At 43.3% G+C, this 26,179-nt stretch overlaps 1 protein-coding gene across 5 annotated transcripts in view; it reads left to right on the top strand.

The window, feature by feature from the left end:
- cadm4 (cell adhesion molecule 4) overlaps window positions 1-25,997 on the top strand; it is a 141,858-nt gene extending 115,861 nt beyond the window's left edge. For 2 of the 5 annotated variants that reach the window (XM_023401110.2, XM_023401109.2), the window contains exons 3-9: window positions 3,902-4,189; window positions 6,817-6,978; window positions 8,710-8,800; window positions 14,031-14,203; window positions 21,109-21,222; window positions 24,077-24,205; window positions 25,436-25,997. In XM_023401110.2, coding sequence (XP_023256878.1) covers window positions 3,902-4,189; window positions 6,817-6,978; window positions 8,710-8,800; window positions 14,031-14,203; window positions 21,109-21,222; window positions 24,077-24,205; window positions 25,436-25,545 — 1,067 coding nt within the window. In that variant the 3' untranslated portion in view covers window positions 25,546-25,997. Of the gene's footprint in view, window positions 1-3,901; window positions 4,190-6,816; window positions 6,979-8,709; window positions 8,801-14,030; window positions 14,204-21,108; window positions 21,223-24,076; window positions 24,206-25,192; window positions 25,272-25,435 lie in introns of all 5 variants that reach the window. The other 3 variants (XM_023401111.2, XM_087172603.1, XM_023401112.2) reach the window with 3 other exon arrangements.
- Window positions 25,998-26,179: the final 182 nt, after the last annotated feature.

The raw sequence follows: 26,179 nt of genomic DNA, 5'->3' as shown, positions 1-26,179 counted from the left end.
CAACACTCAAGCGCTTTTGTTCTGCACACGTTTATTCACTTGTTAGTCGCCTCGATCGCGGAGTGGCTTTAATTGGGTAGTTGAGGTCACTACTCAGGGAAACCTTACTTTCAACTCTCCCCCACAATTCTATCAGATCAGCACTATCAGTAAGTTCTATTAAGTATTTAAACAGAGCAGCTCCGTCTGCTCTCCCACGAGACATGGACTTGCACCTTTTTGGAAAGCACGTTGAGGCCTAATCAGAGCGAGGAAGAAGACGGGGTATGAAAGCTAGAATGAAAGAGAAAATGAGAAAGAATAAAGAAAATAGCGAGGGATAAAGAGACAAAGGGCAGAGGGGTTAAGAAAGACACAGCAACAGAGAGAATAAGGACAGGGAGCGCCAGGCGACAGAGGAAGAGACAGCCCTGGGAAATGATCCAAAGGTTAGGCAAGGTATAAAGTATAGATGGTTTCCCGTATCTAATTTGGCTCCCGTAAGCACCGAAAAACCTTGTTGGGGACATTTTCCGGGAGCGTAAATTACATCCCACTCTGGCTCTCTCTTACCTTCACGTTTGCTCCATCACTCGCTGCAGGGCCTTCCCATTCCTGCCTATTGCCCATCTGACGCCGAGATATCAGGCTCACAAACTAAGGCCTTTCTGTGCCGAGCCATTCAGCACTAACTGCCCAAATGGGGTCGCTGCTGTAAGTGCTGTGAATTAGACTGCCTGTTTTGCAAGCGAGCAACCAGTCAGGGGAGTGTTTTATGAGATTGTGGGCACTGATAGCTATAATAGAGCTGTGGAACTAACCAAATGGACCATTTCTCCTCAGTGGTCCATATCTCTCTTTCTCCCCCCTATTGCCAACTCTCCTCAGCATGCAAATGAGATAGGACAATAAAGGTGAACTTGGACTTGAACAGAAGTCTGACATTTAGTTGCCATTTAGTGCAGAGAGGGGAAAAAAGATTTACCTATCTGGAGGGAATAGCTCTCCAACAATGCTCTCGCTGCCATCCGGTGGAGGGGAAATTTTTTTGGGGGGTGGGGTGGAGAGATTAGTGTGGTGTACTTCCAGGAAGGGTGGACTAACTCCATCGCTCCGGGCCGCTCTCTCTCTCAGTCTCCTGTGGATTTCCGTCTCTATCTACATTATTTTTTCCCGCCTGCCGCATTATGTAGCTATATTAGTCTATTTCTCTCATTCTTTCTTCCTCCTTCACTCTCTTGCACACACACATACACATGCACGCACACACACCCACATGCACACACACAAAGCCAATATCTATAGTGTAGTGTCTGTGTTGTGATGAATTATCCTGGGAGATGGCCGGGTGTTACATCAGGGAAGTGTCTGCTGTTCCCTCCGTGAGCCAAAGCCAACACAAAGGAGCGAGGAGAGGGACAGAATAAAGTAGAGATGGAGAACGAGGGAGAGGTTTCACAGTCAATTCGATACAAAGTGAGTCTCAAAGGTATTTATGAGAATCTATGGGCATCGAGCCACTGTCACCCACAGACTGTTATTAGCGTTATTTGTTATTATCAGCATTTTTCTCGCCATTGATTATTCTCTTTCTTCAGTAACAAAAGAAGAATTGTTGCATGTTCACCTTCTCTCATCCTCCCTGCCACTTTCCTTTCTTTCCTTTGTGCATTATAGGTTTGCATTCGTATGGGGTCCAGCACTAGCTATACAATTAAGTGTTTAGAAAACGTATGTGTTTTTACTTTTCGTTTTCAATCTTTTGTAATTTTCCATAATCTTAATTGCAGTGTTTATCCTGTGTACAATTGTAGTATTGAGCCTGTCTCTCACTGACTCGGAGGGCAGCACCATACAGTTTAATAGCTCTCCGAAAATAAAATTTGCTTGTGCAATAAGCTTTATTTGCATAACACTTTTCAAAGGCCTTAGCAAGTGCGTCACAGCAAGTAAAACAATAATGTTTAAAACCTAATAAGATGAACAATAAAAATGACAGACACTAATTAGAAATGGACTTACAGACGAATAAAGCACACAGTTAAAAAGAATGAATGAACACAATCTAGTTTGGGATAGTCCAATCAGTGCTCGGGATAATGAATAACACTCTCCCTCAAAGCTGGAAATGAAAGAAGCAAGACATCTGTTATGTTGTATCAATGTACAGCCCGGAGCTGCTCCATCGAGACTGACTTTGCAAACTCTCTCTGAACTTTCTATATCAAACTGAGCTTTAGATTTAGCAGCACTATCAATTCCAGAGCAGAAAATCGTCCGGGGTGCTGTCACAGACGCTATTTCTCCCATGTTTTGCAATTTTTCCTCTGCAGAGCTGTCCATGGGAGTGACATCACAAATTAGAAAGCGGTGAAAACTCTACTCTTGTTCCAGACTGTGGGAGATAGAACTGACTGTTTGCTAATACAGAACATACTATCTTTAGGCTAAGAAATAAGTGATACCAAAGTTGAGAATGTCACACAACTCAAATAAAGCAGCCCTTGCTTCTCGTATGCTGTTTGATGTACTTGCCAATTACTGCCTGCAAAAAGGTAAATACACTGTATTTTCAAATGATAAGATATGTTCTAAATATTAATTAACAAGCATACGTCTTGTTATTCATGGGAAGTGCCTGCAACCATTCCTGATAGTCATTCAGCTGCAGAGCCACAGCCCAACCACCTTCAGATCTGCAATTCGAATCTAACTTGCACCTTTATCAGCAATAAAAGTGTGAGCAATTGCAGCATCTGTCACTTCCTGGGCCTGTAAGTGGCAACATCAGTGTGCCTCTACCTACAGGTCTGGACATGTGCGATTACTTTTCTTATCTTTAAATGGTGATGGGTTCCACCATCCTGGTTCTGATCAAAGATTAGTTTTTTTTGGCAATTCAAATGTTAGGTCCAGCGTTATGGTCATTGAAGGCTGTTGGGCCTTGGTTGGGCCAAGAGGACCAGGCCAATAAGAGCACTTCTTCTTCCTTTCTGCAGCCGAGCCCACAGGTTTTAAGAATGAGATGTCATCTATCTCTGCCAAAATGGCTGAAACAAAAAAAAAAACCAAGAGAAAAATTGTCAAATTCCGGCAATGCTGGATAAGACAGATACACAGGTTGATACGAGTTCTTACAGAAATTAACTGCTCTGCCACAACCGTCGCTGCTTTTAATGTTGACTGAAAATGACATAAGAAGGATTTAGTAATTATTTAGGGCACAATACCAAGTGCTCCAGAAACAGAAAATAACTAACGCGATATCAGATATGAAAAAGGCCAGATACCAAAAGACAGCCAAAAGATGTTAATGAAGGTCAGTGAAGAAGTGAAGTTACCCCCCCCCCCCCCCCCCCCGCTTGTGGAAAAACTGCAGCCTCCTTAAAGAATGACTATGTGCTTCTCATCTACAAACAAATGCAAAATAAGGTAAGTAAAGGCCTGCCAGTAAAATGGGTACAAACAAGTTCTTAATAATGTGACACTCACTTTGGCAGACTAAACTTTCGCTGGTCCGTGACATTGGAGGGGCGAAAACAATTCTTAATGCTCTAGAAATGAATCAATTACACACTGACCCAGAGCAAAAACAATGTTTCTTGTTTTCCCTTTGTACCTTTATTCTGTTTATTGTGTCTGGATATAGGCTTTAGTAGCGTTTTGAATTTATATCATATTATAGGATGATGATTTGAATTTTTCTCTACCAGTGACTGATGAACTCACCTTCTCTCTCCTTGTTCTTGTGCCCACCACCCACCACCTTCTCTCCCGCTGCCATCTCCCTTTCTTCCCATCAAACCTCCACTTCCTCCCTCCACTCCCCCTCCTCCTCAACAACCCCAACCCATGCTGTCTCACTTCCGCAACGCCCTCATCCCACTTCCACCCTCTCTCCATTATCCTCGCCCACTTGCAGCACTGAAGGACGACCGTTTCCAGATGGTGCTCTTCACGCCACGGCTGGTGCGCATCGAGTTGACCAACGTCAGCGTGTTTGACGAGGGCGGTTACTTCTGTCAGCTCTACACGGACGCCACGCACCACCAGGTGGCGACGCTTTCTGTCCTGGTGCCGCCGGAGACGCCCACGGTGGACGTGAAGCAGGAGGCCGTGGAGGGCGGAGAGGTAGAGCTCACCTGTGTGTCGCCACGCAGCAAGCCGGCTGCCACCCTGCGCTGGATGCGTAACGGCCGGGAAATACCAGGTACCTGGATGTGGCTGACAGATGGACTGATGGATGGTTAGATGATCGTGAGGGATAAATGAGGAAATTAATGAGGTAATATAGGGCAGGTGACATGAAATGGGTGGATGATATCAAAGATTGAGTGCTGAGTAAAAGAAGGATGAATGGATTGGTGATTGATGGTTTGACAGAGGGAATGGGAGATGGATTACTTGATGAAAGCAGGTAAAGATTGATGGATGGATAAATGAATGGAGAGAATGGAGGTTTCGGCTGCAGGGCTGCCAAAATCTCTCTCCTCCTCCCGTTTCCTTAATTTTGAGCAAGTGTTCCTTGCAATATTTAGAGGCAATGATTTAGTTTCAAATGATCAAGCACACTTTTTGAGATCTGTACAGTTAGAACTTTCTGTTTCCATTCCTTCGAGAAAATATTAAAGTTCACAGACAAAGTCTCAGCTATGTCTGTGCGTCGATCTGTGTGTTGAGAATACAGACACCACCAACAAAGTACTAGAAACATTTCGGTGCTTCTTTGTCCTTCCGAGACGTCCATTAGTCTTTCACCACCCAAAACAGATACATATCTCCCCCCCTCTCTGCATATATCTCTCTCCTTGTGCTCTCTCAGAAATTAAATTCAAATAACCTTGATTTGCGCATAATCTGACAAGTGCCCCATTGCATGAAAGCACAGATGCTGCATACACTCCAGACTTTCTGCTTTTCTCACTCCACTCTTCTTTCACGCACGCATGAAGAGACACTTTTTTAATTCGCCATCCTCTAACTCTCCTTACTTCTTTTCTTCTGATAAATCTATGAGGCATCCATCAGTCTGTTACCTTGATCTATCCTTCATTATAACTCGCTGTCTCCCTCAGCTTCTCACAACTAAAGAGGCATTTCACTCAATAATACATCTGAGACCTATCTTTCCATTGCTTTCAGTCTGTGTAACCTCTGCCGTTAAATCAGCGTTTGTGTATAATGCTACGTTCTGATTTGAATTCCTCAAAAATCTTGTTCAGTTGACTGAAGGCAAACAAAAGGAAACTTGGAGACTAAGTTATGCAAAGCGTCTCTCACTGAGGCTTGCGGCTATTGTTTTGATTCAGTTTATTGCACCTTTTTTTTTTTTTTTTGGTAAATATTGTTGATCATTAATTCATACTCTGTGCCGTCAAATAACTCACACAGACCAGATGAAATAAGGTCAGATAATCTGGTGTCAACAGTTTTTGGGACATGCGTTGAGAAATGTTTTGCCCTTTCAAACTTCATGTCAGCCATCGTCTCTTTTACTTTCTATTTTTGTCTGTCGCTGGAGCGTCTCTTTCATCCAGTCTCTTCCCCTTTGCTATGTCAGAGCACGCCTGTCACCATCACTCGGTCTCCCCTCTCTCTGTCCTTCCCCTTTACTCCTTCCTTTTTCCTTTCATCTGATCTCCCTTTCATTTCTTTTATTCAAATTTCACTGGTGACAAAGATGTGATGCTCCTCAGCTTGGTTATTGGTTGCTTAAAGAGTCAAAGAGACTGACAGGGGGCTGCACTTTTGTCTCTCCAGTCTCATGTTGTTTCCTAACACTTCTCTTGTTTCCTCCTCCTGTCTCCTCCTATTTGATTGTCTCTCCTTTTCTCCTTTCCTCTAATCTTTTCTCCTCCTTTCTCTTCTCCTCCCCTCTCTTTTAGCCCTGAGTTAAATGAACTGTGACACTAAAGGTTAGAGGCAGATCACAACAGATATGGGAAAGCACTCTTTAATTACGCTACTATCTTCCCACCGCTCCCTTATTCCCGCTCATCTGCACCCACCGCCGTCCTCTCTCACGCTTCGATTGGGACTGCTTTCATTTGCTCGCCGGCAATAATTGAAAACTCAGCGCGATATAAGTAATATTGTTGTATTCTGCCTCAACAAGCACAAACTCCTAATACGTGACCATGTCAAGTCCCGTTAGGTCGGCCCTGCTGTTCCTCCTCCCTCCTTCTGTCTATCCTCCTCCTCTCTTCTCGCATCTTTATTCCACTCTGCATCTGGCTTGGCACTCTTATCATCCGCTTTCATGTCTCGGCTCGTCTCGCCCTCATGCCCGTTTTGTTGCCCTCTCTTTCCGTCTCCGAGTCCCTCTCTCCTTTGCCTTTCTTCTCTCACCCTGCTCCTTTGACGCCCCTCTCTCCCCATGTCTGGCTCAGTTAAAATCTCAATTCAGTTATGCATATTCTCCCTTTTATCCTTCTCCCTCCTCCATCTCTGTCTCGCTTTCTTCCACTCGCACAAAACATTCAGTTGATTTACCATCTGCAAACAAACAGTTCTGCTGCTCATAATTGCCATGAAATATAGATGCAAATTGCTTTCACTTCTCTCTCTCTCTCCCTCGCTCTTATTTTGTCCTCTACAGGTACCTGCTGCTGCTCTAAAAAGCTAAGTCATTACTAACTTCTTCTTCCTCTCTGTCCGCTCATTTCATCTGTCCTCCTCCATGCTCTCCTCTAGAAGTCTCCCACCATAGGTGTGATGTCTCAGCAGGGAAAAAGGAAGAACGGGCACGTTTTGGCTGCCGCCTCTTTTCTTGGCCACCCCAGCCGTCTTCTTTCCTTCCGCCATCTCATCCCCTCTGTTCTCTCCGCCTCTCTCCAGGTGTAGTGTCCCAGCAGGACAACGGGAAGACCTTCAGCGTCTCCAGCACCATCCGGATCCCGGTAGAAAGGAAAGACAATGGGGCGGCGCTGAGCTGCGAGGCGTTCCACCCGGCACTGGGCACACAGAGGAGGGTTCGGCACTACCGCCTGGATGTGTTTTGTAAGTCTCTCCTTCAGGCCAAGTATGTGTGTGTCTACATTTTGTTTCATCTTAGAAACATAACGTACAAAAAAATCATATTATTCCATCTGTAGGGCTGTCACTTAATTTATAATCATAATTTTACTTAAATGCCAGCAATAACTTTGTCAAGGTAGCAGCCTCATTTTTCAAATGGCGGCTATCTCATTTCAGAGTGATGCTCATTTATACACAGTCCAGGATTTTCAGTCCAGGGGTGATACTCTGAGCTGCCCTGTATGAGACCTGCACTCATTAAAACCTAATACATTCAAATCTTGTCATGCAGAGAGCGGAAAGCAATAGGCCTGTGGCCAGGTTAGGGTCTTGGCCTGAGGTTTAAGGAGCTAACCCAGCATCAGCTGAGAAAACCTGAGTCACATTAGTATGTGCAAAGAGACCAGTACTTTTCGGGGACTGATTGATCTTTGCTTGCTTATTCGCACGAGTTAGCATGCTCTGAAATCTCTCCACATATGTCCATTTGAGGGAGGCAAACGCAGAGAGTGAAAATACTGCAAGAGATTTTATATTATTTATAATTGGCTTAAGCCTAATTTTAACTCAGGGCAATAAGTTCAGATACAGCCATGTTTTTATTTTAAGCTGGATTCTCAATATTTTCACGTCTGTAGATGGTTCAATAGGATTAATGCTTAAAATGTCAGACATCTATAATTTAGAGCCCTCTTGGAGAAGGTCTAAAATTCATCATTTAATATCTATTAAATGTAAATTCATTTTGTTGGCCTCTAATCCTATCAAACATGTTAAGTTTTGCTCCTATTTCTTCAGTCGTGACATTTCTGTCTTTTGTTTTTTTTCTTTTTTCTGTAGGATTACTCTCTAATGAATTGTATTATTGTGTTTGCAATCTTTAATATAATTTAGAAAAACAAAGAAATGTCAGAAAAAAACATCAACTGACATTAAAAGCACTGAAAGGTATCACATTACAGTGAACAACATCAATACTATTTATATTCCCTGAAAATAGATGCTAAAAGTGTATAGAATTGTTTTTGTCCGCCGGTATTACTGTGATGCTGTTTGGCAAGTCAGACAATATTCAATTACTCCATTTGTGCTCCCATATCAGTATTGCTGACAGGTCAATATGATTCTTATCTCACGATATATCAATAATTCTGAATAGTCAAACATTTCATAGGCCTATGTAATTATTTGGTGATGTGATTCATGTTCAGCAAGTACCTCTGCACCGCTCTCTCGGTGCATTTCATTTGCCACGTGTATATTAATGTTTGTTGATAGATCAGAATGATTCATATTCAACAGTTTTGTCAGTCTGCGTGCCGCTGGGTTCCTCCAGCCAGAGAGCTGGCAGTAATGACCAACTGTCAGTGTGCATTTGGCTTCCCATCTCTCTGTTACTGAAGTAAGTGCAGTACAGCAGCTGCTTGAGCGGTGGGCTGCTTATGATAACAGGTGTCTCAGCCGTGGGATTGTCGGCTGGTTGCCTTGGAAACAGATGTTAAAGACCCTACCCCCTGTCACTTACTCACTTTTCCCTTGTTCCTCCTTTTTGTTCCCTCTCTTGTTGCCTCTCTCTCCCGTTTTTTTTTTCTGTCTTTTCAGATTGTCGCTCCATTTTGATAATTTTGATCCATTCGTTTTCTATTGAGCTTTTTTCGTTTTCTCTGTCACTCACTCATTTCCTCCCCTGTTTTTCCTTCTCTTTCTCTACAGTTGCACCCACAGTGAGAATTGTTCCTCCTTCTGGCATTTTGCGAGAGGGCGACTCGCTTAGCCTCACCTGCTCCGTCAGTGGAAACCCTCTGTAAGTCTGTGTGTGTGTCTACACGTGATGAACTGATTTGTGTCGTTGTTGTCTGCCTCGTGAAATATGTGTGAATGACAGCTTGTTTTGCTAATGAGAAGAATGTTTGAAAGACCGTAGAATTCATGGTTTAAGGAGGTATGATGACTTGACTTGTATTCATTCACTCTTGAAAAATGTATTTGAATTAGAAGTGGAATCATTGCAGCTTCCACAAGATATGATCCCGACATATTTACCAGCTGCTACCAAATGCTGCTTGTGAACCTGTTTATGGTTTGTCATTGCAGCGTGTTTAGGCTTTTTCTCTCATTCTATAATGAATTTGTGACAAAATAATCACAGAGTATAAAAGGTTTGTCTCAACAAAGTGCCTGTGCTCGAAAAGCTGCAATGAGCCTTGACAAATCGGCTTAAGGATGCACAGGAAGCTTTTGATTGATGAGGACATGCAGGAGGTTGCCAAGTTCAATGTCAACCCTTTACAAACACAACATTTCACAACATGATATTATGGGACAGCAAATACTCATGTTGAAACAGTCTGGGGGAAGTGTTTTGAGCTACAATGAGAATGACGTTTAGTTCCAATCATCACCACACAGTGGGTAGCAACAAACCCACAGGGCTGTGCTTCCATTCAGCCAGTCTGTTTGGAGGGTAAAGTTTTTGCTGTCTTTCGTCTTTAAGGTCCCATATTTCACTCTTTTCCAGTGTTCTTTTGTGGTTTTAAGAGCCAAAAACCATCTGAGTGTAGTTTTACATCTCCTCTCTCAGGCTTCTCTCTGCAGCTCTAGCAACAACCAGGGGTTTTTGTGTCTGAATCTGTCCTCCACATTATTTGTCTGTCTTGTAGTTGCTGGCTCATGGACAGAATGGCTTCTTGGTGTAGTGTTATTAGTAAGGTTAAAACGACAAAGACAAAAAATGTTGTGGGCATAGCTGAGGGTGGCGTCTGCTTCGTTGTGACATCACAAAGTTACAGAGAGTTACATTTTGAAAGCAGAGTTTCTGAATACAGGCTGTGTGCATTTCTCTGTGGACTGAGCACTTTGATACTTTCACAGTATTTATATAGAACCTAGACCTGTTTTATATAATAATTGAATCAAAAAAGCCATGGAAAATTCACTTTCTGCAATATGGGACCTTTGAGTTCACACATTTACCCAGAGCACCTTCATTAATTATTCTACACACGAAAATGTAGAATAAGCTCCGATTCAGAGACCTGGACTGATTGCAAAAGCCACAACCAAAGGTCGTCATCACTGTGACCACAGTCTGTAGAGAGTAGCTCAGCGGCTTAACTGATGAGGTTGATACGTATCTGGTAATGCTAGAGCAATAAAAAAAAAAACCAATGAAGATATGTAATAATAGTAATGTTACGTTTGGAAGATTAATTAATTTAAACTGTTTTTGAGACTATGCCATATAACATATACACAGATATATAACACAGAGATGAACACACACAGATACAGCAATGAGTTGCCTGAAGTATGAATCATGGGCTGTAGAGATGAATCAGACACGGTAGGTGATCTGTGAACAACACACAGACAGGTTCATTGATATATTTTTCTGTTTATTTCCCGAGTAATACTTTCCTCTGTGCACAGAAAATCCCCTTGTTCTTTACAGAAATCGTGTAAATATCCTGGAGTAACATCCACCTGCTCCAGTGAAGCTTCTCACTGGCCAAAGCAGAGAGAGAGAGAGAGAGAGAGAGAGAGAAATAAAATGTATTACTGTTTATTTTCCAAGTAATTACTATCCACTTTGAAACATATGTGCTTTATCAGCCCTCATACAGCTTCGAAAAAGAAAGAAAAATAGAGGACAGCGTCTCTCCTGTGTAACCCAAAATAACCGAGCGGACACAAGGGATCTTTGGCCTCTGTGTTTGTCCAAAGCATTAATATTTCTCTTTATTATGAGTTGTTGAAATGAACATTAAGCTGACCTCTTTCTTTATAATTGCTACCCCATGTAATTCCAGGGTTCTTTCTTAGAAACCTCAAGATAATTACCAAGTACATCAACTTCAATATATTCTCCGTAACTGCTGTAAGATCTCTTTGTTCTTCCTATGATCTATTCTTAGGAATGAACAGCAGCTTTGTATTAACTCCTTTGTAGCAAATTATGAGGAGATAGACATTAAGTACGACCACATACTGTCCGCCACAAATAATGCAGGCCCCCCTGTTGGGCCAGTCAATTCCAAACACATCATCCCTTGGACTGTAATTGCAGTTAAACCAGTGGTGTCATTTATAAAACATGTATATTTACAATATTACCACCATCACTGAAGCAATGAGGATATTATATTATATTATATTATATTATATTATATTGTAGTATATTGTATTATATCGTATTATATTATATTAAATAGGATACAAAGCAGTGCCAAAGAATTTAATCAAAACCAGAAGACTGGTATCTGTGCTATCAGCTGACATTTAATGTTTGATGGACAGATAAAAACCACTTGATCCATATTTTATTGCAGAGAGAACAAAGAGGAAAAGAGCTTAAGACTTGAGACGGAGAGGTTACCAGGAAGGGTGTAAAAGGATACTAGACATTGATTGTAAATTTGGACAAGTTATAAACTTGTATGTGACTGTGTGAGGGTAGAGCTACTAAACCCAATCAGCAGTCAATACTTTTAAGAGCCAGCTTTGAAACAAAGCCCTTTTTCTAGTGTGTTCACAGCCCTTTGTGCACTTTCCAGAAGGGTATTGGGTCCTAAGCTCTTAAACCCTCCCCTAGATGGTCCGTCTGTCTGTGGGCATCAAGTCCACTAAAGCTCCCCAGTAAAGCTTCATGCAGCCAACGTGTGTGTTTGTGTGTGTGTGTGATGACTTTAGTGAAATCCCACTGTGAGGACTGGCTGAAAAGTGTATTGGCTATAGCCCCACTAAAGCTTTGTAACGGCTGGCTGGGGACGCTGTGTGTGATTGTGTGATTGTGTGTGTGTGTATGTGTGTGTGTGTGTGTGTATGTATGTATGTGTGTGTATGCACGCGTATGTGAGGGATGGGACAGCAGGCCACTCTGGACTCTGACTCTCATCTCATGCTGGACTGCACACGCACACTCACACACATTACAGTCCCCTTGTCACCCTCACGCTTGCTCCCTGGCCCTGTTAACTGCCTGTTAAGCATTAATGACCAATTATGTGCCACTTCCTTTCAGTGAAGGGGTACACTCATTGTCTGTCTGTTATTAGGAGGAGAGATGGGGGACAATGTCTTGTCATTTTCCTTGATTGCCTGCTTATTTGTGTGTTAGCGTTAGAAGGAATTAATGTGTGAGGGAGAGAGCAAGGGTGTACAGTACATGTGTGCGTCGGGGAGAGGGAGGAACGGAGGGAGATTTTGTATCGGTGTGTAGGAGTGAGAAAGATTGTGCATATGTGTGTGACTAAGCAAGAAAGGTTTAATTAGACCTCCTGAGGGATTAGAACCCAGATGAGTCAGGATTGTAATCTGGACAGGGTGGCATGAGCCATGACACCCAGCCAGACACACACACACACACACACACACACACACACACACACACAAACACACACACTTCCACACGCAACCTTTTTCGCCAGGGTGTCTCTGTAATCCTTGCACCTCCTGTGTGCGCTGCCTGCTGGTCTTTCATGACCAATTCATTTTGTCTGCCTGCTCCTTCCTGTCATCTCCCACCACACCATCTCTTCTTCTCTCTGTCCTTCACCTGTAGTAACACTTTCTCTCTAGTCCTGTCTTCCCTCCTGTTTTTTTTTTTCCAGTCTTTCTCTCTCATCTGCCCCCTTCTCCCACCTGCCAACCCTTTCACACCATGGCTGCCCTCTGACTATCCATCCTCTCATTATTTGTCAGGATGCAGCCCTCTGTTCCCATTGGCTCCTTTGCAAAGCTCCTTTTATACTTTTTTCTCATGTCATCCTTTCCCCATAGGCTCCTTTACCCTCCTCTTTCACCTCTCTTTTTATAGCATCGCCTGGTGTCTGTGCTTCGAACCATGTCTCTTTTCAATTCCTCATTTTTAAAACCCTTTAGCACGTTTTATGAAAAGATTAACAGTCTACAATTGGTATTAGTCCGAGAGGTAGTTGTCGGTCGGTCGGTCGTCGGCGTTTGGTGAGTTACTTGGAAATGTAATCAGGTGTTAGCCTACATTACTTTTGTTACTTGGTCCAAATCCTGCACACCTACACGTCCCACCTCCTGTATTTAACAGGTGTAGGAACAGAGAACAAGACAGTATGTGAGCAGCCAAGTATTTACTGAGCATCAACAGCTTGATGCGTGGAGTCTTCAGGTTCTGTCCTCAGATTGAAGCTGCAGGATTCACCCACCCACCAACTCTGAATAAAATCAGTTCATTCCTGTTCATTCCTCATTACCTGTAGCTAACGTTAGCAAGCCAGCTACATGTAATGTGTGTACATTTAAAGAGACAAAACGTGTGGAATAGAAGAACCGGGAGTTCTATTTCTCCTCTCTATGTGGAGGCTAAATGTTTCCCCACACCTCCAACCCCTGCTCCAAGTTCACACATCCCAGTCTCTCCACTGAACACACAGAAACCAAACTGATGTCAACCTCACACCAAACTAAGACAGTAACTGGAAAATCGTAATCCCTTGCACTGCTTCGCTAACGCTGATGGTTATAGAGGAAATACTAGATCTTGCAGAAGTAATGATATATGTAAATCTATAATTGAACTATAGTTGCATGGCATAGAGACTGAACATTGTGCTGTGTCAGGATTTGTAATTTGTATATATGAGTGTGCATGAATGTATGAGGCCATGTGGCTCTGTGTTTTCATTAGTTTTACCATTGTGGTCAGTAGTTTTTTTTTGTTTTTTTTGGATTATTCAACAAAACACTAACCCTAAAATGTAAAATAAATAGTGAAAAATGATTCAGTATTTCTTAGAGCCTAACATGATGTCCTCAAGTTATTTATTTTGTCCAAAACCCAAAGTTTACAAAAATATGAAAAACATAGAAAAGCAGTAAATCCTCATATTTGAGAAGCTGAAACCAACAAATGTTTGGAATTTTTGTCCAATAACTGACTCAAGTAATTAATTGATTATTAAAAGAGTGAATTCCACTAAGTTCTCATTGGCCAATCAATGAGTCGACACATTATTTCAGCACTATCAAACATTAAAACTCTCTCTCTCTCCTTCCACCAGGCCCAGGAACATTCAGTGGTCCAAGATCAACGACACCTTGCCTGAGAGGGCTGAGATTTCTGGCCCCACCTTCCAGATTTCCCGTCTCAGCCAGTCACACAACGGGACATACTTGTGCCAGGCTCAGAACAACTTTGGACGCGCTGCTGATCATTACACCCTACTGGTGTATGGTGAGTTACCGAGTTACAGTTAAATATTTGTTTTCTCAGAACCTCCACAAGTGTATTTAAAGTTTTTTCAATTGATCATTTCCAGTCTTATAGTGTCTCAGGCGATTTTTAATATAATAATTTTATGATCAATGGATCTTTTTTTTTTTGTTGTTACAACTTGTTTTTGTGTTTTGAAAATATTTGCTCAATTTTATCGATCCTTTTCTTCTTCCCAGTGTCTTTGGAGTCTGGCTATTCTGGCACTGGGCAACAGATCCATTAAATCTTGTTGCATGTCTCATCTGTCTTTCAGCTTTATTTGTTTTCCTGATTCGGTACACAGCAGGAAACCTCTGCTAAACCTCCAATTGATTCAGCAGAGATATTGATTCCACAAGAAGATGTTGGCCACTGCGCTCCGATACTAGTCACCAATCATTATTCAGACTATCTCTTGTAAAGAACCAATTTCTCATGTCCCCTGCGACTTGCTCGTCTCTTGAAGGAATTCAGAATAACTTAGATTTTTGAGTGCAATAAATAAAAATACTCGAAGTTCTGACAACTAAATGAATTTCACAATATAAGCTGACATGCAGGAGATAAACAAAGTATTAATGTGGAGCTGAATCTGCTGGTAACAGTTGGCACAAAAAAAATAACAGTGGAACATCTGTTGCATTTAAAATTCAGCACAAATCAACTTTGCTTGTTGCTCGAGCCGAGGTATCAGAGGGGGGGTGGGGGGGGGCGAAGGGGCTTTTGTTGTCAGGTTTTACAAGTTTTCCAAGATGTTGCGCCTAGATTCACTGGTGGTGGCTAAATTCTTAATGAAGGTTGACCCAGATAGACGGCACACCGCGGCTCAAAGAGGATGACGGTGGAGCTTGCAACATCACATGAAAATCTTGTATCACTGTGTTTTTCAGGAAATCTGAGAACTTGGTCAGCGTTTGAAGCACAATTGATAACGAGGTTTTAATGTGTGTTAATGTTGCGTAATCCACGCATGAAACAACTGGGTGAAGTTGCAGTGGAATAAGAACAAAAAAAAAAAAAATGAAAGGGACCTATGAGATTTTAATGGAACGGCAGCAAAGGTAAATTGCAAAACTAGCTCATCATTAGAGGCTTCTACACTTTCACATCCAATACATTTGTGGTTTGGCCTAATTGCATGAGCACCACTGTCACTCAGCAGATTTGCCCTTTTGATCTACATCCCCTGCTGGTGGCTCCTGTCATTGCACCCCCAGAACCTGATTTGTGAGATCAGAATGGAGTGGGACGGATGGAGGGAATATAGACATCATATCTTATGTAACATTTTTAGTCTGCTTTTGGTTAGCGCCCCCTCATCTATCCATCATTCTAACACTCTTTCTCTCTCTCTCTCTCTCTCTCTCACATACACATGCGCACAAAATCAACAATTGCACACTCTTGGCAGCTTACCACAGGTATCAAGGGTGGTAACAGTGGCATGATGAAAGGTGACACCACACCCCCATCCACCCCCCCACCCTTCTACCCTTCTCTGTCTCTCTCTCTCTATCGTAGAAGGTGAGACATGTCGAGCTTTGATGTTCTTTGCCACCTCTGTAGAAAAATGGTCTCTCTTTCACCCACTACTCCAGCCTCCTCCCTCACCATTTTTTTCTTTTAGCTGTCGCCTTCATTTGTTTTTCTCTGTGCCATTTCTTACCACATTTCATCATTTATCTTTTTTATTTCACACTGTTGCTCTGTGCTGGTCATTAATTTGATATATCACGCTTTTTTTTTTTTCCTCATCCTCTCTTATTTTGAAAAAAAAAAAAAGGAGGGGGTACATTTAAAGTAAGGAATTTTGCCTTGACCAAAATCCATAAAATACCACAAATCCTCATAACCAATATAAGCCAAGCTTCATCTCCTCTGCTCTGCACCACGGATTTCCAGCAATCAGCTTCTTAAATCCTCCTGCTGTAGCCCTGTATCTGTGGTGGTTTGCTGTACTTCAAAAAATATGTACTTGCCCATTGGGCAGATTGTTTCAAACCTTACCTCAAAGAGCTCAGATTTGTTGATTCAGCCATCACATTAATCTGTCGACTCTTGATTTCCCTGTATGTCACAACTAATAGTCTGCTTAACGGGATGTTAATTCTTTCTCAAGAAACGTCAGATGAACTCTTTGCATAATGTTTCTATTGACATGCATGTCGATGTAAATGTTACGTAACCTCAGAGTGGCGCGGTAGCTACATCATTGTCAATGTAAATAACCCACCATGGATGACTTAATATGGAGCGCTACTTTCTGATGATTAAACACAAAGTTCATCAGTCAATACTGAAAAAAAATATGATTCCATGCTGTAAAATATGTTAAGATGACTCATAGCTCTAACACTTCTCCACACTGTGTTTTCTTTTTTTTTTCATTTTCATTCCAGCACCCACATTGTTTTAGTGGGTGTCTCATTTCTTTTTCTTTTTTCAAATAGAGAGAATATCTCATTTTGTAACAAAGCTCTTCACTTATTCCTAAATACTTTGGTGATAGAAGAAGATACAGTCTCATTCCGCTCTCGCTTCTCTTCTTGAGCCTCAGCGTTTCATTCTCCATGAGCTTATTTTCTGTTTCAGTCAGAACTGTTTGACTGTTTCACCGCTTTTCTCATGTTTTCTTTCATTCTCTCCTCCTTCCCATTCCTTTCCTTGACATCCGTCCTTTCTTTTACTCTGCCCGCTGTTCTCACTTCTTTTACACCTCCTGCCCACTTCCTCTTCCTCTCTTCACTCCTCCCACGCCCTTTCAGCTGTTTCACACCTTGCCACCAGTTTGCCCCCGTTTTCAGTTCAGCTGCAGTTCATTCTCATTGCTCAACGAGGGCCTTGCTTTCTGAGAAAAGGACACAGAGAGAAATGGTGGAACTGAGCGAGGGGTTGGGGAAGGATGGATGGAAGACGGGAGGGAGGGAGGGTAGGAGAAAAGGAGGGATGAAAAGGACGAGAGAAGGACGATGGAGGTTGAATGCAGGTTAAAATTCAGTCCTACAGCCTGTCAGATAAACGGGATGTCAGTTTCGTTGGCTCCCAGCCTCCCCAGAGGGAATCCCAAGGTGCACTGGGGGAGGAAGCGGGGGCTAGGAGGAAATGCTGTAAGAGTGTGCTGTAAAGGATGAGTCAGCATAAAAGGAACCTTTTTATTGCAGGTGCAGAAAAACTACCAGTGCTCTCTCATCTCTCTCTCTCTTGGTCTCATTCCGTGCCAACCTTCCCTTTGTGACAGTTATCTGCCATCAGGGTCTGTACACCGAACCCAAACTCGGGCAAAAGTGGCTGCCAATTTGTCGCAGGTGCTTTAGGCTCTGTCACTTCATGAAGGGACACGGGCTTAATTCTGGCGAAGAAACTGAGAGTGAGAGGTGGGAAACTCTTCAGGGAGCCCGGGCTGTGGCAACGATGTGATGCATTGAAGCTGAGCTTTATTGGACTGGTCACACTTTTGTGTGCATGTAACTCTGTGTATGTATTAGAGAGTGTGTGTGTGTGTCTGTGTGTGTGTGTGTGTGTGCGCGCATACGCTTTAATGAGTTTATGATTTAGAGAGAGAGAGTGGCATAGTTCTTATTGGCGTGCATGTACGTGTGCGCACAAATTAATACGATGAAATTAACTTTCTGCAACTTTCAGAAAGTCGCTAATGATATAAATGTGAAAAATTGTTTTGAATGAATCACAGAGTGAGTGCACACGCTCACATATTACACACACACACACACACACACACACACACACACACACACAGCAAGTATCTGCACAATGCGAAAAAGGATGTGGCCTGTTGGTTGTTTCATCTCTGCCACCATTGTTTAGGGAGAAATTGGATTTTTTTATATTTTTTATGAGTGTACATACGGGAAGGTGCATGTGGATGCATGTGCATGTGACTGGGAGCAGAATGTTGCTGATTGTCTGGGGAAAGCCTGCAGGGCTCCCTTATGTAATTGGACAGAGCTGCTGCACTCAGATGAATTTCCAAGCCAATAAAACCCATTAGAATTGAATTGTATGCGAAAGTGGGAGGGGGAGAGAAAGAAAGAAGGAAAGAGAGAGAGAGGTAGAGATGGGGAGATGAGAATTGTTAGTGTTTGCATATAGGTAACGCACTTATGTGTATGTGTGTGTGTATATTTCTGCAAAATGGATCACGAAGTGAGAAAGGGGGACGAACAGAGACACTAATAGTTTTATAGAAAGATTCATGGAAAGCAAAGGGGAATTATAGAAAGATGAAAGGATTGATGCATAATGAGATGGAGAGGGATACTAGGTGACCAGGGTTTAGTCTGTGTCTCTGCGACTGTTGTAATGAGCTGTCAGGATAATTGGAATGAAAAACACAGACCTCTGTTTAATGAAGTGAGACTCTCAAAAAACAGAATGAGAATGAAAATGGAAAGAGGTTGGGGGCTAGTGGCAGAGGAAGCCAGACACAGATAATGTAGAGTCAATTTTGTTTGAAAAAAAAAAAAGTCTTCAGTGCTGTTTTCCTCCACACGTGACACTGCACCTTTATTGGCATCTGAGTGAGTTTTCAATGACTCCTCAGCCAATCAGTTTTGGCCTTTATGACCTCAGCAGAGGACCTCTGATCAATGTTTAATATTCAGCACAACAGGTTGACAAGTGGAGTTAGCAGTGCTCTGGGCAAGGCCCTTATAATCAGAAACGCTGAACATGAAAGAATAACAGGCCTCATCCAAAATGGTGGCACAGTATCCTCAGGCACACTTCTGCAAGAATTAGATACGAGGAGAAACGTCATTATCGCAAGTGCCACCACATCCATCCCTGGAAATAACATGGGCTGTGTGCCTGATTGGCAGCCATATAGTGTTAATGAATAACAATATGATGTGGGGGGAAAAAAGGACTCTATCGGCCAAGAGAACGACAGCTGTATGGCATTCTCCTTAATTAAGTTGAAGAGAGGCAGTGAGGGAACGCAGTCACCAAGGAATGAAACTAGAGAGGCAGTTGAACGAAGGAAAGTGAAGGAGGGAGGGGTGCAATTAAGGGAAGAGAGTTTGGTTGATGAAGAAAAAGGAAGTGAGAGATGGTGGTAGAGAGATAAGAAAAAGTTGGAAATGGTGAGAAAGAACTATTTTTAGGTCATTGGTGTGATAGTCAAGAGAAATTAATCAGCGTCCAGTTAATTAGTGCAACGACCCCGGCCATTAATCCTCAGTCCTCAGGCTCAAGTGACGGCCACATACACACATGCATGTATCCACTCACACATGCGACATGCATGCACTCTTACAGGGGAGCATCAACGGACACGGACACACACACACACACACACACACACACACACGCACACACACACTTAGGTAATTATAGGTTAAGGTCTCTATCTGGTTCAATTTGCCTTTCCCTGCTTCTTCTGACTTTTTCTTCACACAAAACTCTATTCCACAAAATACATCATGTACATTTCTTTTCAGGCAGAAGAAGACCAAGGCAGAATTGGAGAAAGAAAAAAAAGGAGGAGGAGGAGGGGAGGTATAGTGCTGACATAAGAAGAGTGCAAAAAGAGATTGATGATCTCAGGGCCAGTGGGAGAAAGGGATGGAAGAGACAGAGGAATACTTACCAATAAATTACTCCTGAGCAGAAAGGGCAATGTGTGTGTGTGTGTGTGCGAGCGTGTGTGTGTGTGTGTGTGTGTGTGTGTGTGTGTGTGTGTGTGTATGTGTGTATATGTATTCTTTTGTGAATGTATTATGTCTATGTGTGGGCTATTAAGCATTTGTTTGTAAGTGCATGAATGTGTTCTGGGTATGTGTGAGCACAAGCCTGAATGTATTTCAAAACAAACTGTGTGAGTGTTAACATCTGAGAGTGTGTGTGTGTGTGTGAGTGTGTCCTGAGACTTCAAGTACATAAACTACATCGCTCGTTGCGGTTTTAGAGGGATTGTTTGATGAAGTGGCATGTTATTCAGTCTGAGAGTGCTGATGCACACGCACACACACACACACACACACACACACACACACACACACACACACACACACACGCATTCACACCCACTCCTCTGTCTCCTTTTTTTGTTCTTGTCAGCCATTATTTTTGTCTTTAACAGCAATATGAACTTGTCTCTTTCTACCTCTCTACCTACCATTGTGTCTCAGCCATTGATTTGGAGAATGTGTCAAGATCCAAGCTATTGTTCGGCATTGAATGAGACAATCCCTGCATGGCACTGCTCCATTGGGAATGCATCTGTCACAGACAATGTCTCTGTCTCTCCCGTCATTGTACCATAGAAAATGTGTCAGTGATAGAGAATGTGTTCCTATATATTCCATTTGCCTCGTAGATGAATGGCACTCTGCCAGGTGTAATTCTCTTCAGCCCCAGCTTTAAAGCATGTCTTTCCCATTGTAAACACTTTCTTTAACCCCCTTCAGCTGGTGCAGAGGTCCGCCAGAGAACGCCATTTGTCCGTGTCTTTATCGCTTGTCAGGGGTCGAGATCGATTCTGTTTCGCACCCGCATTCAATTTGTGAAAATAATTAGCGACATTTGTCTCTGGTACTGAAATGGCATCGGCTTCGGTTGCTGAACAGCATGTCTGAAATAAGTCTTTCCTCCATTTCTTGGGTTTTACATCTGTGCCTCCTTCTCTAAACTCATCAGAAGAGATGAGGTGTCTTTGAGACTTCCATCCAATGATTGTCAAGCAGGATGCTGAGCCATGGCCGCCTCGAAATTCAATTAACATTCAACCACAATAAAGCTTGTGTCAAGTTTTATGTTCCAAGTTTGCTATAAAAACCCTGCAATGTCTGTCTTGAAATGTCACTGCATGTTGTAGATAATAGCATCTGTGCATGTGTGTTATCCCATTCCCTGTCTGTCTGTAGATAATGTGTCAGTCACTACCACGGTCCCTCCCACTCCCACTTCCACCCAACCTCTCACCTCCCATCCTGCAACCCCAACCCTGCTAACACGCAGCTTCGTCTTGGACCCGAAAGGTAACACACACACACCTTTTTTTTTAATTCCCCCTCTGCTGCCCTCCATCCCTCTGCTCGTCCTTTCCTGCTCTCCTTTGGTGTCTTCCACTCCCCACATTCATTTGATGACTCTCAGGTGCCCCCCTCCCCAGACACACGCACACTCTCTCACACACACACACCATTTTTCTGCTGCAACCTTCCTTTGCCCTGCATCTACATGAGCGCATGTGTCTGCAGACGCTTGGGTATGCATCATGCACAACCACCCACTCTCCCTCTTTCTTATCGCTGGCTGTTTGATGCACCCCACACACATTGCCCAGTCAGCATTCGTGTGTGTGTGTGTGTGTGTGTGTGTGTGTGTGTGTGTGTGTGTGTGTGTGTATGGTCTGGGGTGGGTCTCTTGGTGCTTGGTGGGTACTGTTAATGAATCTGCGTTAAGAGTTTAAGGAATTGGCAGCACACCCAGGCTTTAACTGACTGACACCGGCCTCTGGAGGGCTGAGAAGATGCTACACAAACATATTTATCTGCACACATCCACACTCACAAACACACACATATATATACAGAAAGAGAGAGTGAGTGAGAGAAAAACAGAAAGAACGAAGGAAAGAGAGACAAGACAAGAGATCCAGGTGGTTGTCTAATCACATTCTCCCAGATGAGTGTTACACAGCAGGAGAAAGAAAAGGCTGCTTGGCACTAGTGCTACTCTGAATTTGTGTGTGTGTGTATGTGTGTGTGTGTGTGTGTGTGTGTGTGTGTGTGTGTGTGTGTGTGTGTGTGTGTGTAAAACTACACACTCTCTTTCACTACTTTCTCTCTCTTTTTATCTACAGAATCCATTTATCTCATACATACACTGACACAAACACACACTGTCACTGGCGTCTCCTCTTTCCTTCCACACCTTTCGGATGCTCTGTCTCCTCTCTGCGTCTTAAAAGAGAGAGATGAAGCGAAAGGGAGTGGGGGCATCCTTCTTGTTCTTCTGTTACCGCTGCCACTGTGTGTGGCAGGCAGAGGTTGTTCACCTGCTGGGCATGTGTGGAAATGTCATAAGGAGTCATAAGAGAAAGCTGTGGCTCCTTGAACAGTTTGGTGAGCGTTTAGTCGATGCTGATGTATCGTCTGAGGGGCTCCTCGGAGAAACAACACGCTTTAGAGTGCCGTCAGTCATTTCCTGCGGAGCTCTGGGCCGCTGTGGATTAAGCGCAGGGTGGCGTGAGGTAAACGTAGAGCGCTTGACTGCTTGCTTTTTCATCCTCTGTGAAATATCACTCAGGCCAACTGCTTAATCCTATCTCAGTTGTGTCCTGTGTGCCTGCAGATGCACAGACGTGTACTTATGACACACAAACACACACACACACACACACACCAATACTTGATCATGCACATTAGCAGCAATGTGATGCATTTTGTCACGGTGCTCAATGAGACACTTGTCCAGGAAATACATGTACAAGAGCACCCACTTTTTTCTACAGTTGTCAACACTTTCTCCTCCTCTGCCTCTTCTGCCTCTTCATCTACTTCCCCTCCTTCATCGCTCTCTCTCTCTCTCTTTCTCTCCTGATCTCCATGTTAGCACTGCATTAATGATTCATGTTTTAATTCTGCTTTGTCAAGGTCCAAGAGCTGCATCAATAACTCTGTGTCCTTGCTTCCCATTGGCTTTACCAGCTCTTACACTACAACCCCCAAGCCTCATCAAAAAAAAGGAGCTTTTTGTTGTCAGCAACTGAAGATGCTGTCTCTTTATTTAGGTTCATACTCAAAGACTCAACCATTCCTTTCTCTTTCTCCACACCCACGCACTAGATCAGTCACCTGCTTTTATTGTTGTCAGAAATTCTATGCAGACACATACCTGCACATATGATCACGAGCTTTGTCTTAAGCGTTGCTGTGTGGTCTGTTTTAGGTCTGCAGCTAACAGTTGCACTACCGGTTGGTTAATTGTTTAGTCCAAAATGTGACTGTCAAAAATACTTAACAAATGAACATGACAATGTACCAGAGCCCTCCAGTACTCACTTTATGTTCTAACACTTGAATTTAAAGTCATACAATAGTAAGAAAAATGCAGGAAACAGTAAATATTTTGCATTTTTGCTTGATAAATGACTTAAATAGTTAATCAATTCCTGAAATTGCTGTCATTCAGCTTTGTGTCATTTGACAAATTGCTTCATCGACTAATCATTTCAACACTAACCCACAGTTTCTTTCACTTTTCCACTGTATTTGTCCTTTACTTTAAAGCGGGGTGTGTAAACCTATTAAAAGGTGAGGTTGGTATAAATAACTCCCTGCGATGTTATACTACAAAATGTCACAGAATTTAACTTGTCTTCTTTATCTTTTTATCTCTCCTCACTCATCTTGTGGTGAAGTGTTTGATTTCATTTCCCAGGGCTGCACTACCTGGGGTGTAAACACCCTCAGAGTTCCCCTCATTCAAAATGCATTGTGCTCTTGACAGGTGCTTGGCTGGAGTGGGTTTTTAGAGGCTGACATACTTATTTCTTTATTCACTCTCCTCATTTCTCCACCTTCTTCTCACCCAATATGACTGCCTGACATTCTGTGCAGTAGGGGGTGATGAAAGGTGATAATGCAAGTTGGGTGGAAGATATTGACTTCTCTTTTCTCCTGTCTTGCTCCCTGCACTCTCTCCCACACTGGAAGTTTTAATGTGATTTCTTTCGCTCACTTTTATCTCTTTCATTTTTGATCCATCTGTCTGTTTGTCTCCGTTCTTTTCTCTGCGCTTCTCTCTCCTTACATCTCCATATATTTTCCTTCACACACCCCACACTCCACCCATACACATTAATTGTCTCTCTTATTCTTTCCTCAGATCCCGGTGCAGTGGTAGAGACTCACAGTGCAGTACCATATGCAGTGATAGGTGGCGTTCTGGCACTGCTGGTTTTCACCGTCATCTGTGTCCTCATTGTCACCATCTGGTGCTCTGTCCGACAGAAAGGTAACACACATTCACAAAACACACACATACGAAGTAACACAAAAGTTTCCTTCATAAGCAGGGGACATGTCTTGGCACTCAGAGTGTTTTATCACATTTTTCATAGGCACATTCTCTCATTTCTGCACTTTCTTTTATAACATGGATGTAAAAAAGTCATTGGAAGACAGTTACACCCAGATTCTCTGAAAATGATCTTTTAAACCAAGGTGTAAAATTGTCAGCACATAGCAGACAGGACCGGATGCTCCTCTCCAGTCGGTCACTGTCCGTGATGGACGACCTTGGCCAGGATAGCAGAAGAGATAGGGTGGGGTGGGAAATGTAGGTGTGGCCCCATGTTTTATGACTCCATGTTAGTGTATCAAGGCTCATCTATTAAAAGCAGCCCTCTGCATTCCCTATCTTTTTAAGTGCCCTCATTTTGGCAGCCTTTGACTGTGCGCCAGAGCTGCCAAGAAGTGATCCGGGAACAGTGTAGCAGGCCGCAAACAGCCATTACTTACCCTATGGCTAGACAAGCCGTCAGTCAACATTCTGTATGGCTTGACCGCCAATCAGCACAGAGACAGGGCCATTACAACCAATCAGTGTTGAGACAGGGCCATTAGGGCTTTGTCTTCGGCTTGCCGTGACTGTCAGCATGCCAGTCAGCCTCTGCAGTAAGGAGAATGAGAGTGTCACTCACCCCTGGAGTGAAGGGACACTCCGGCAGGAAGATGACTTGAGCGGTTCTTGCTCCCTGTAACCTGTGCTGCACCGACTCATTAATCACGCGGACCTAAGGGGTGTTAAAATGAGTTTGATAGGTTTTCTGAGTGACACAAATGTGCCATTGTTCACTTGCACTTAACCTCCCCTCCACCTTTTTCTGCCAAACTCTCCTCCCTCCCCGTCTTTGATTCTCTATCATCTTTTCCACTTCCTTTTCCTTTTCTGTCTTTTCTATTCACACTTCCATCGCCTACTTTTAATTTCCACCGGTAGGCTCGTACCGTACCCGAGAGCCTATTCTTGCTTGGTATTGACCTAACAATTAGTTAACTAATGAATTAATCTGTCACAGGTATGGTACACAATAATATTAGCGCTGATTGGTTTGATAATTCTGCATGGCGCTGCAGTGATCATGACGCTTTGCCGCCTAACCTTCCCACTCCAATGTCCCTCTCGCTCTCTCTCTCTCTCTCTGTCTCTTGCTCTCTCTCTCTCTCCTCTCTTTTCATGCAGGTTCCTATCTTACCCATGAGGCCAGTGGGTTGGATGAACATGGTGAGGTGCAGGAGGCCTTCCTTAATGGGAACGACGCCAGCCAGGGCAAGAAGGAGTACCTACTGTAGCCCTTTTCCTTCCTTATCCCCTTCTCTTCTGACCTCAACCCCCTATCCCTTCCTCTCCCTGTTTCCCCCCTTATATACAGTATATACACACACACACACACACACTCTCACACACACACGCGCGCACACACACACTTCTATACAACACGCCATATAGGCGGCCTTCTGAAAACGACTGTATACAGATACTGCACACAGCCAGTCCATCCCATGCCATTCCACCCCATATCCTCCATACACACACACACACACACACACACATACCCAGAGACAGATTGAGAAAAAGAGAGCCTGTAGACCCACCAGCCATTAACGACTGTGCCATATACTGTAAGTCAGAGAAACGAGCAGGGTGGGGGGGTGGGGGGTGAGAGGGTGAGGTGCACGTAGGAATTAACGAAATTACGTCGTAATTATTTTGATCGAGAGGGAAGTGGGGAGCACAAAGAAAACCAGCGCTCTGCACCGTGCAGCAGCCGGAGTGGAAGGGGAATTAGGGCGACAGACGACTGCTGTGATTCCATGCCTGAAGAAAAGCCATCCATTTCACAAAGCTCAATCTTTAACTGGCGGTTAAAGAGCAGTGTGTGAGGAGGGAGGGGCAACTGAGGTGGGCCGCTGGGTGGTTGGGGGG

This window comes from Seriola lalandi, unplaced genomic scaffold (assembly GCF_002814215.2).
Source record: "Seriola lalandi dorsalis isolate HSWRI2012SDOR001 ecotype SW California unplaced genomic scaffold, Sedor1 jcf7180002053444, whole genome shotgun sequence".
NCBI lineage: Eukaryota > Metazoa > Chordata > Actinopteri > Carangiformes > Carangidae > Seriola > Seriola lalandi.
Note: the sequence above shows the minus strand (reverse complement) of the source record. Positions and strands in the feature narration are given on the sequence as shown.